A 12500-nucleotide genomic window follows, 5' to 3' on the forward strand; every position below is an offset into this window, starting at 1 on the left:
CCTCCCTGGGCAAGAAGGGCTCGTCCCCTGGGCACCGGAGCTCCAGGGAGCACATGTCCATGCCCCAGATCAAGGACCGGCTGGCCGAGATCTTCACCCCCAACAAGCTCAAGCGCCGCAGCTCGTCCACCGACAGCAGCCCAGGGGGGCGGGACTGGCTGTCTGGCCACGCCCCCCGCAGCAGGTCGGAGGTCACGGAGGCGGGGCGACAGGCCTTCACGGCCGCCTGCCACCTCATGCTGGAGAGCACCACCTTCCCACTGTACCTGAGCGCGGAGGAGAACGCACACCTGTACGAGCAGATGTTCAACAGCACAGGTGAGTACTACGCCTACAGACACACACACACACACACACACACACACACACACACACACACACACACACACACACACACACACACACTTTTTAAATTCTTTATTTGAATTAGAGGATAAGCATACAGTATATCGTGGCATAATCCAAATTTGGCAGAAAGGTGTACAACAGCGGCCAATATCCCAGTCCATAATGCACATTATAGGTGAAGACATACACACACACACACACGCACACATATATTTTAGATATTCATGCGCTCAAGCATAATTCGGGAGCATCAAGTAGGTCTACACATTTTAGCACATACTGAATGACAATATCCAACTATAATACTATTGTTTTCTCAGCAGGCACTGAAAAGGGCACCTTACCTGAGTGGCTGAGGTCCCTGATGGCCCTGTGCTGTCTGTCAAAGGACTACCAGGTATGGAACCATAATAGTGGAACCTTACAGCCCAGGGCAGGTATAAAGGAACCATAATAGTGGAACCTTACAGCCCAGGGCAGGTACAGTATAAAGGAACCATAATAGTGGAACCGTACTGCCCAGGGCAGGTACAGTATAAAGGAACCATAATAGTGGAACTGTACTGACCAGGGCAGGTATAAAATAACCATAATAGTGGAACTGTACTGTACTGCCCAGGGCAGATATAAAGGAACCATAATAGTGGAACTATACTGCCCAGGGCAGATATAAAGGAACCATAATAGTGGAACTCTACTGCCCAGGGCAGGTACAGTATAAAGGAACCATAATAGTGGAACTGTACTGCCCAGGGCAGATATACAGGAACCATAATAGTGGAACTGTACTGCCCAGGGCAGATATACAGGAACCATAATAGTGGTCAGTTCGGCCCTGCAGTCGGCCATCTTGTTTACCCAGCATGCCGTGCTGTGGCAGGTGCAGCATGTGGCGGTGTCGTCGCTGCTGGAGCTGGTCAACCACTCTCAGACGCTGGCGCTGGTGGTGAAGGACAAGACCCGGCGGGCACGCCAGGCAAGACCCGGCGCCAGCCTCCACACCGGGCACCTGCAGATGGTCACGGTGCCCCCCATCCACCCCGCCATGCTCACGGCCGTCGAGCAGAGCACCGACTTCTACCAGGTAGCACACACACACACACATGCACACATACACACACACACACCACCATGCTCAAGGCCGTCGAGCAGACCACCGACTTCTACCAGGTAGCACACACACACGTGCGCATACACACACACACACACACACACACACACACACACAGCGCCATGCTCACGGCCGTCGAGCAGAGCACCAACTTCTACCAGGTAGCACACACACACACACACACACACACACACTCCGCCATGCTCAAGGCCGTCGAGCAGAGCACCGACTTCTACCAGGTAGCACACACACACGTGCGCATACACACACACACACCACCATGCTCAAGGCCGTCGAGCAGAGCACCGACTTCTACCAGGTAGCACACACACACACAGTATGCATACACATACTGTACACGCATACACACACACGCATACACACACACACACACAGACACACAGACTTTCTCAATCTACCAATAATAAACAGGATACCTGTCATAGCTTTGTATATGTGCCTCTTGCCATATGTGCCAAGTCCCCTCAAAGTGTGTGCACAGTGCCTGGAGAAAGTCACCTTCTTAAAACATGAAATATCAGTTTAATTCTCTCCTGTTTAATTCACCGGCTGCTCTCTGCCTAGCCTGGAGGCTATTGCCAGCTCTCGCTACCGCAGCAGAGCTGGAAATATCATCAAGGACTCCTCCCACCCCGCAAACCACCTGTTTGACCTGTTACCCTCCGGCAGGCGGTACAGGTCACATAGAGCCAGGACAAGCAGGCTCAGGGACAGCTTCTTCCCCAGAGCCATCACAGAGACAAATAACATGAAACAAAAATAGATTACCTGCACACTCACTCATACACTGGGACACATATACTGATCATATTGATCATACAAACTGCCGCATACTGTTAATATTTATTTTAATTTTTTTTAAAAATGTTATATTTATATTGCATGCAGATTGCACCAGAGGAGTGGCATCCAAATCTCGTTGTACAACATACAATGACAATAAAGGCTATTCTATTCTATTCTTCTCTCCCCCTCCCTCTCTCTCTCCCTCTTTCCCTTCCCCTCCCTCTCCCTCCCTCTGTACCCCCCCCCCCCTCTGTAGCGTGTGGCCCAGGTGTTGTGGTGTGCGCTGGACAGTGAGCGGCGGGAGCATCACCTGTCGTGTGTGGAGCTCTTCTACCGGCTGCACTGCCTCGCCCCCTCCCCACACGTCTGCGAGGACATCATCTGCCTCGGCCTGCTGCACACAGACAAGGTGACGCACGCACACACACACACACACACACACACACATACTCACACATATACACACACACACACACACACATATATACACACACACACACACACACACACACACATATACAGTATACACACACACACACACACACACACACACACACACACACACACACACACACACACACACACACACACACATATACACACACACACACACACACACACACACACACACACATATACACACACACACACACACACACACACACACACACACACACACACACACACATAATCACACATACACACACACACACACACACACACATACACACACACACACACACACACACACACACACACACACACACACACACACAGTAGGCCTGTGCTTTTACTGATTGAGTAATCGTCTTCTGTTATAACTTCCAACAATTAGGAAAACAGCATAATCAAATCGAATAACAATTATTTTGCTGCACTCCGTTTGGCAACAATGGAAATCGGTATTCTTGACACCCCCCTCCCCCCGTAAAACTGGCTGTTACTTGAAAAGTATTGATCTTAGCACAAAAACATTTTACAGAGTGTCTCCTGGGTAGCATAGGTACACATGATATTTTTTCAGATTTTTTTGAGACGCAAGTGCGTGCGCTCTGGTTGAAATGACGTGGAATGACCCTGTTCTTGATTGGTCTTGCGTTACAAACCCAGTGTATGCCTTTAATAAACACAACACCATAACGTGAATGTGTGTGTGTGTGTGTGTGTGTGTGTGTGTGTGTCCAGACTGTGCGTTTGGAGTCCCTCCACAGGTTCTCGGTGCTGTGGCACCTGACCCGAGAGATGCAGTTCAGCATGAGCCTGTCTCTTCACCGCAGCTTTGACAGGTAACATCTATTTATTAAATTGTTTGTTTAGTTGTGTGTTTGTTTGTTTGTTTGTTTGTGTGAATATATTTGTATTTATGTTTGTTTGTTTCTTTCTTTCATTGTGCGTTTGTTTCTTTTGTTTCTTTGTGTGTTTGTGTGTACAATTAAGTATATCTATTCTGGACTCAGGCCAGGGCTCCCTGTGGTCACTTGGACCTGAGAGTGTGTGTGATTGTTGTTGACGTTGCGGGTCGTCCACTCTGTCCCAGGTCGTTGTTTGTGGTGCTGGACAGTCTGAACACCGAGGACAGCTCCATCATCGCGGCAGGGGAGAGCTGGTTGCTACGGGCGCTGTCGCTAGGCGACGCTCTGCGGATCCTAGAACCGGTTCTGCTTCTGCTGCTGGATCCTAGAACCCAGAGAATGTCCATTCAGAACGTCAAACAGAACTTCACCATCGGTGAGAGTGCACACACACACACACACACACACACAAATAGAGACACACATGCACACGCATATACAGCCACACACACAGACAGACACAAAAATGTAAATACATATACAGTAGACACACACACACACACACACACACACGTATAAACACAGACAAAAAAGGTAGAGTCATAGAGACACGCACACACACACACACACACACACACACACACCCTGTCCTGGTTGGTCACTAACGTGTCGGTGTGTGTCCTCAGGTAACCTGAGGGTTCTGACCCATCGGGAGCGCCACTCCTCTGGTGTCCACGGCGACGGTAAGGGCCAATCAGAGCAGAGTGCGCTGCTCAGCAGCCTGATCTCATTGGACCGCCAGGCCATGTGGGAGGAGCTAAACCGCGACCCGGAGCAGGAGCAGGCTTCCGATTGGCCGGCGGCGCTGTCCCGCAGCGGGAGCGAGGAGACGAGCGAGGAGGACAACAACAACGACGAAGTCCGCGAGGACGACGAAGAGAGCGACCACACCGAGTCGGCCGACACCAGCGGCGCCCAGGTCTCCACGGAGACCAACTCCAGCTCCACCTCCGGCTCCGCCCCTTACATCCATCGCCACGACGACCAGGGCTCGGGCTCGGGCGAACCCGAGGGCGTGCGGCGCGTGGACTCGGCGCGCACGCAGGCGTCGGACTCGCTGTCGAGCGAGGAGGAGGAGGAGGGGGAGGAGGAGGAGGAGGGCGAGGCGGAGGAGCTGGAGGCGTTGGCGCGGTTACGGCAGCTGCGGCGGCAGCAGGAGAGGCGGCAGGCGGCCGACTCGCTCTTCCAGCACGCGCTGCTCTACGCCGGCCCGCACGACCACCAGCGGCTGCTGCGCCCGCTCGGCATGCTGGGAGCGCTGCTGGGGCCCGCGGGGGGAGCGCGCGGCGCCGCCCTGGTGGAGGCTCTGAGCACTACGCCGCTGGACTTCGCCGGACACTTGGGCTTGCTGCAGGAGCTGCTGTTGCGTCATCGTCAGAGCCAGGACGGGGGCAGTTTCTACGGGCCCATCCTGACCGCTCGCTCCCCACCCTCCTCCACCTCCGCCTCTCCATCCATCCCTCCATCCTCCTCCTCCTCTTCTCCTCCTCCCCCGTCATCCCCCTCTCCGGCTCCGTCTGTGCTGCTGGAGCTGCTGGTGTCTCTGTGTCTGGCCCTCATGCGTTCCCACTACCCCAGCTACGCGGGCGTCGGCCCGCGCCATCTCCACGGCAACCGGGCCGTGCAGGTGCGGAGCGCCGAGGTGCTGGCGCGGCTGGCGGCCGAGCTGGTCTCCGTGGCGACGCGGGGGGCCGGGGCCGGGCCGGGTGCGGAGAGAGCGCGGGGGGCCGCGTGCGTCTGGAGGCTGCTGGCCGACTGCAAGGTGCAGGAGTACGTGCTGCTGTCGCTCTGCGCCTCCATGCACACGTGCCAGCGCGCGCACACACACACACACACACACTCGCACTCGCACACACACGCTCACACACACGGAGGAGGAGGAGACGCAGTGCTGCTGGACCCCGAGGAGGGCGGCGAGGTGTCCGAGGAGGGCCTGGTGGACATCGGCCGGCTGTCGGAGGCGTCGGCTCACGAGCGCCCCCTTCAGGTGGCTCTGCTGCGGCTGCTGCGCGTGCTCATCGTGCTGGAGCATCACGTGTGGCCTAGCAACGCCGCGCGAGGCCTGCCCGGAGGAGGGGTCGCCGGGGACAACCACCCGCATCAGAACCACAAACACCAGCCGTCGGGGTCCTCCGCGTCCCAGAATGCATCAGGCTCGTCGCTGGCGCGGGAGTGGCAGACGGCTGTGCTGTACCAGCAGTCCATCCGGGCACTGCAGTACGTGCAGGTAAGACCAAAGATCAGCACCGATACCACCACTCCATCACGTTACCATTTACTATTCAACCATTCAGTTTATGGTTACCATTTGATAAGCTAACAATTTGATTCACTATCATCAGATGTGATAGTGATGAAATTCTGATTCAGCATTGATTCTGATTCCATTGACATTCACTAGCCATTTTGATTGATTCAATAGGAATGAGGTCTGAGATGATGTTATCAAAAGCTAACAATTTGATTAACTATTATCAGATATGATTAAATTCTGATTCAGCATTGATTGAGTAGTAGCAGTAGTAGTAGTAGTGATGATATATAATCAGGTGAATTAATCTGAAGGTATCACAATGACAGTCTTTGCTTGTCCATTAGGATGCTAGGAAGGTGATGCCTTCAGATTAATTCACCCGATCCTATACAGTATCATGAAAAACTTCTACTTCTACTACTGCTAGTACTACTACTACTACTACTACTACTAGTAGTACTACTACTACTGCTACTACTGAATCAATGCTGAATCAGAATTTAATCATATCTGATAATAGTTAATCAAATTGTTAGCTTTTGATAACATCATTTCAGACCTCATTCCTATTGAATCAATACTGTATTGAATCGTTCTGAATTCAAATGGCTAGTGAATGTCAGTGGCATCCTAATGGACAGGGCATGTTAACAAATTCATCTCTCTATCGCCCCCTGCAGGCGCACCCTCTGACGGCACAGGGCATGTTTGTGTGTTAATAACGTCATATCTCTATCGCCCCCTGCAGGCTCATGTGTGTTAATAACGTCATCTCTCTCTATCGCCCCCTGCAGGCGCACCCTCTGATGGCGCAGGGCATGTTTGTGTATTAATAACCCCCTACAGGCTCATGTGTGTTAATAACGTCATCTCTCTCTATCGCCCCCTGCAGGCTCACCCTCTGACGGCGCAGGGCATGTTTGTGTGTTAATATTAACAACGTCATCTCTCTCTATCGCCCCCTGCAGGCTCACCCTCTGACGGCACAGGGCATGTTTGTGTGTTAATAACGTCATCTCTCTATCGCCCTCTATAGGCTCACGTGTGTTAATAACGCCATCTCTCTATCGCCCCCTGCAGGCTCACGTGTGTTGATAATGTCATCTCTCTATCGCCCTCTATAGGCTCACGTGTGTTAATAACGTCATCTCTCTCTATCGCCCCCTGCAGGCTCACGTGTGTTAATAACGTCATCTCTATATCGCCCCATACAGGCTCACGTGTGTTAATAACGTCATCTCTCTCTATCGCCCCCTGCAGGCTCACGTGTGTTGATAATGTCATCTCTCTATCGCCCTCTATAGGCTCACGTGTGTTAATAACTTCATCTCTCTCTATCGCCCCCTGCAGGCGCACCCTCTGATGCCGCAGGGCATGTTTGTGTGTTAATATTAATAACTTAATCTCTATCGCCCCCTGCAGGCGCACCCTGTGACGGCGCAGGGCATGTTTGTGTCGGCGGCGGGCCGGGCGCTGCAGGGGCAGTACGGGCACTCTCTGCACCCGGCGTGGCTGGAGCTGCTGGGGTCCGTGCTGCCCTTCCTGGGCCGCTCCCTCGGCCTCATCGCCGCGCCGCTGCTCAGCCAGATGTGCCGCAACCTGGACGAGCTCGTCAAGGCCCACGAGCACGACGGCGTCAAGGGCACACAGAGGTGAGGGGGGAGTGTGTGTGTGTGTGCGTGTGAGAGAGAGAGAGAGAGAGAGAGAGATGTGTTGTAATCTAGACGAGCTGGTCAAGGCCCACGAGCACGACGGGGTCAAGGTCACGCAGAGGTGAGGGGTGTGTGTGTGTGTGTGTGTGTGAGAGAGAGAGATGTGTTGTAACCTGGACGAGCTGGTCAAGGCCCACGAGCACGACGGCGTCAAGGGCACGCAGAGGTGAGGGGGCAGTGTGTGTGTGTGTGTGTGTGTGTGTGTGATCGTGAGAGATGTGTTGAAACCTGGACGAGCTGGTCAAGGCCAACGAGCACGACGGGGTCAAGGGCACACAGAGGTGAGGGGGGGGATTGTGTGTGTGTGTGTGTGTGTGTGTGAGAGATGTGTTGAAACCTGGACGAGCTGGTCAAGGCCAACGAGCACGACGGGGTCAAGGGCACACAGAGGTGAGGGGGCAGTGTGTGTGTGTGTGTGTGTGTGTGTGTGATCGTGAGAGATGTGTTGAAACCTGGACGAGCTGGTCAAGGCCCACGAGCATGACGGCGTCAAGGGCACACAGAGGTGAGGGGGGGGATTGTGTGTGTGTGTGTGTGTGTGTGTGTGTGTGTGAGATGTGTTGTAACCTGGACGAGCTGGTCAAGGCCCACGAGCATGACGGGGTCAAGGTCACGCAGAGGTGAGGGGCGAGTGTGTGTGTATGAGAGAGAGACAGAGATGTGTTGTAACCTGGACGAGCTGGTCAAGGCCCACGAGCACGACGGGGTCAAGGGCACACAGAGGTGAGGGGGGGGATTGTGTGTGTGTGTGTGTGTGTGTGTGTGAGATGTGTTGTAACCTGGACGAGCTGGTCAAGGCCCACGAGCACGACGGCGTCAAGGGCACGCAGAGGTGAGGGGGGGATTGTGTGTGTGTGTGTGTGTGGGAGAGATGTGTTGTAACCTGGACGAGCTGGTCAAGGCCCACGAGCACGACGGCGTCAAGGGCACGCAGAGGTGAGGGGGTGTGTGTGTGTGTGTGCGTGTGCGTGTGCGTGTGCGTGTGCGTGTGCGTGTGCGTGTGCGTGTGCGTGTGTGTGAGTGAGAGATGTGTTGTAACCTGGACAGGCTGGTCAAGGCCCAGGAGAAAACAAGGTGAGGGGAGAGGTGTACTGTAGGCCTATGTGTAAGAGATAGAAAAAGTGTGACTGCAGGCCTAGATTTGTAGGAACTCGGACAAGCTGGTCCCATGTGTGCTGGGGTCATGACCAAGTTCAAAGCCCAGTGAGTTAGAGAATGTGTGTGTGTTTGAGATGATAGAGTGAGTGTGTGTATGTGTGTGTGTGTGTGTGTTAGTGCATGTTTCGAATTGTTTGCATTAGTAGATTGCTGTGTTAGAAATCTGTCAGTGCACTTTGATCTGTGTGTGTTTGTGTGCACTTTGACCTGTGTGTGTGTGCACTTTGACCTGTGTGTGTGCACTTTGTCTCAAGAAAAGCCTTGGGCATTTACTTAAAACCTATGTGTGTGTGCGCGTGCATGCGTGCGTGTGTGTGTGTTTTGTATGTTTTGTATTCATCAGCTCCAGTCTGAAGAAGGAGAACATTGCCCCTGACTACCCACTAACATTACTGGAGGGGATCACAGACATCACACACTACTGTCTGCTGGAGAACAAGAAGGTAACACACACACACACACACACACATGCACAGTTACTGTACATTCAAGCACACACGCAGGCACGCACACACACACACTTGCAAAAGGATATACAGACATTCAGCCACTAACACCCTCACACACAGTTAGGTTTTCTTCTGAACATTTCATGATTGCATCTCTCTCTCTCTCTCTCTCTCTGCAGTCCTCTCAGGGTGGTGATGCTGCAGACATGCGTAACGCTCGTAATGCTGTGCTGGAGGAGTTTCCGCACATGCTCAGTAGCATGGCGCAGCTGTGGGGCGTGGTCAAGGGGGAGGAGTCTCAGCGCAGAGGCGCCGACTCGATCCAGCTCAGTCGCCACTCAGCCACCTCCGTCTACTTCAAGAGCACCAAGGTGTGTGTGTGTGTGTGTGTGTGTGTGTGTGTGTGTGTGCATATAATATTCACCTGTGTGGCAAACCATGGAGTCAAATGTTTTAAATTCCTAGAATTGTTGTGAGAATTGCTTTAAAAGCTTAAAATGTTTACCATGTTGTAGCAAATGTAACCAAATGTAGCGTATTGTAATAATGTAAATGTGGGCTCTCAGACAACAAATAGTGTGTGCGTATATGGTTGTGTGTGTACGTGCATGCGTGTGCGTGTGTGTGAATCAAATAAAGTATATCAAATGTGTGTGTGAGTGTGTGTGTGTGTGTGTGTGTGTGTGTGTGTGTTCTGTAGAATCAAATAAAGTATATAAAATGTGTGTGTGTGTGTGTGTGTGTGTGTGTGTGTGTGTTCTGTAGAATCAAATAAAGTATATAAAATGTGTGTCTGTGTGTGTGTGTTCTGTAGAATCAAATAAAGTATATAAAATGTGTGTGTGTGTGTGTGTTGTGTCTGTGCGGCAGGTGCTCCGTCAGAAGGTGCTGGACTTCCTGACTCCGCTGACATGTGTGTGTGTGTGTGTGTGTTGTGTCTGTGCGGCAGGTGCTCCGTCAGAAGGTGCTGGACTTCCTGACTCCGCTGACATGTGTGTGTGTGTGTGTGTGTTGTGTCTGTGCGGCAGGTGCTCCGTCAGAAGGTGCTGGACTTCCTGACTCCGCTGACATGTGTGTGTGTGTGTGTGTGTTGTGTCTGTGCGGCAGGTGCTCCGTCAGAAGGTGCTGGACTTCCTGACTCCGCTGACGCAGCAGTTCGGGGTGCAGCTGATGGCCTCCGTAGCCGCCGTGTGGAGCAGCCGCCGCAGCAGGAGGAGGCACGCCAAGAACAAGGTGCACACTGATGACCTCACCGCAGGGCACGCCCGCCGCACACTGATGATGTCATTATAGCACCAGTGTGTGTGTGTGTGCTCTGAACTGCCTCGGCAAAATCATTGCCACAGCTTGTGTGTGTGGAATAATCTCAACATTTATTTTTGTGTGTGTGTGTGTAGATCCTGCCCGAGGCGAGCGAGTCTCGTTTGACCATAGTGCACCTGGTGAAGTCCCTGAGCTCCCTACGCACCGACACCATCCTGCAGCTCGTCAAGGAGGTGGTGAAGAAACCCCACCAGATCAAAGGAGACCAGGTACACACACACACACACACACACACACACACACACACAGACACACACACACACACACACACACACCTTGCCAACAAGAGAGATGGGAAGAGAAAAGTCCTTTAGTGATGACCCTTTATCGTTATTATGGTGATGATATTGTGTGTGTGTTGTGTAGGTCATCTGTACCATATTGTGAATCAGTAGCCCCCTGGTCAGTGTTGTGTAGAGTACGTCAAAGTCAAAGTCAAAGTCTGTTTATTGTCACTTTCTGCGATACAGAGAATGAAATTTCATGCTCCTTGTTTTCCCTTCAACATAAGAAAGCACAATTTATGGTAAAAAATATATAAAAACTATGACACAGACTAGACACAATATACATACATATGCATATATATACACATACATATACTGTATGTACATACATACATACATACATACACAATCCCACACTCTCACACACAAACACATAGAAACATCCAAAGACACTAAACATGGAATATTGTGCAAATGGGGAGGTTTCTATTAAAGTGCAGTTATTAATAAATAAATAAAAACTTGTGTGGAATTCTTTGGGTAAGGGGGAATGAGTGTATTTAAGCGTCCTGAGTTATGTGGGAAGGGGGCGGGGAGTAAGTAGTCTGCCGTAATTTGTACGTATTGTAAATCAGTAGCCCTCTGGTCAGTGTTGTGTGGAGTACTGTAGGTCATCTGTACCATATTGTGAATCAGTAGCCCTCTGGTCAGTGTTGTGTAGAGTAGGTAATTTGTACCGTACGTATTGTAAATCAGTAGCCCTCTGTTCTTTCTCCTCCTTTGGCAGAAGTCCACTCTGGCAGACATCCCAATGCTCCAGTTCAGCTACGCTTTCATCCAGAGGTGAGTGAGTGCTGAAGCCTCCTCACACAAACAGTAGCTACTGACACCGACACTTTCTGTCCATTTCCCATTCATACGCATGCATGATGACCCTGTTATCCAGAAGCCCACCACACACAGAAGAGTGCATGCATCTACACACACACACACACACACACACACATATACATACAAATATACAGAATGTATTCAATATTTATTCACAATCTTGCCAAAGCATACACAAATACACTGACAAGCACATGATCTCTAGCATGTGACCAAACTCATGCACTCAAGTACACACACAGACAAAGACACACTCACACTCCCAGGTACACACACACACAAACACACACACACACACACACACACATACACACACACACACACACACACACACACACACACACACACACACTCTTAGGTGCACATACACAGTAATCCATTACTGTAATACCCCTGTTACCCCGTAGTCCTCCAATAACCCTGTGATGCCCCCCCTCCCCATCTACAGCCTGCCGGCCCAGAGTCTCCATGACAACGTGCTGCCCCTCCTCAGCCTGCTCAGGGAGTCGGCTCAGCTCAACCTGGCCCCGCCCGGCCACTTCCTGCTCCTGGGGTGAGTGTGTGTGTGTGTGTGTGTGTGTGTGTGTGTGTGTGTGTGTGTGTGTGTGTGTGTGTGTGTGTGTGTGTGTGTGTGTGTGTGTGTGTGTGTGTGTGTGTGTGTGTGTGTGTGTGTGTGTGTGTGTGTGTGTGTGTGTGTGTGTGTGTGTGTGTGTGGAGCTCAACCTGGCCCCGCCCGGCCACTTCCTGCTCCTGGGGTGAGTGTGTGTGTGTGTGTGTGTGTGTGTGTGTGTGTGTGTGTGTGTGTGGAGCTCAACCTGGCCCCGCCCGGCCACTTCCTGCTCCTGGGGTGAGTGTGTGTGTGTGTGTG

The 12500-nt window shown here is 52.0% G+C and overlaps 1 protein-coding gene across 6 annotated transcripts in view; it reads left to right on the top strand.

The window, feature by feature from the left end:
• Nucleotides 1-12500, top strand: part of dop1b (DOP1 leucine zipper like protein B) — a 39961-nt gene that overhangs the window by 19938 nt on the left and 7523 nt on the right. For 5 of the 6 annotated variants that reach the window (XM_062535202.1, XM_062535204.1, XM_062535205.1 and 2 more), the window contains 14 exons: nucleotides 1-318; nucleotides 669-745; nucleotides 1229-1432; nucleotides 2523-2675; nucleotides 3452-3552; nucleotides 3804-3994; nucleotides 4245-5845; nucleotides 7295-7524; nucleotides 9086-9185; nucleotides 9371-9562; nucleotides 10299-10424; nucleotides 10589-10723; nucleotides 11529-11584; nucleotides 12081-12185. The exon at nucleotides 1-318 is cut by the window's left edge and continues 68 nt beyond it. In XM_062535202.1, coding sequence (XP_062391186.1) covers nucleotides 1-318; nucleotides 669-745; nucleotides 1229-1432; nucleotides 2523-2675; nucleotides 3452-3552; nucleotides 3804-3994; nucleotides 4245-5845; nucleotides 7295-7524; nucleotides 9086-9185; nucleotides 9371-9562; nucleotides 10299-10424; nucleotides 10589-10723; nucleotides 11529-11584; nucleotides 12081-12185 — 3589 coding nt within the window. The remainder of the gene's footprint in view (nucleotides 319-668; nucleotides 746-1228; nucleotides 1433-2522; nucleotides 2676-3451; nucleotides 3553-3803; nucleotides 3995-4244; nucleotides 5846-7294; nucleotides 7525-9085; nucleotides 9186-9370; nucleotides 9563-10298; nucleotides 10425-10588; nucleotides 10724-11528; nucleotides 11585-12080; nucleotides 12186-12500) is intronic. The other variant, XM_062535203.1, reaches the window with a different exon arrangement.

The sequence above is a fragment of the Sardina pilchardus genome, chromosome 4, assembly GCF_963854185.1.
Source record: "Sardina pilchardus chromosome 4, fSarPil1.1, whole genome shotgun sequence".
In the NCBI taxonomy this organism is placed as follows: domain Eukaryota; kingdom Metazoa; phylum Chordata; class Actinopteri; order Clupeiformes; family Clupeidae; genus Sardina; species Sardina pilchardus.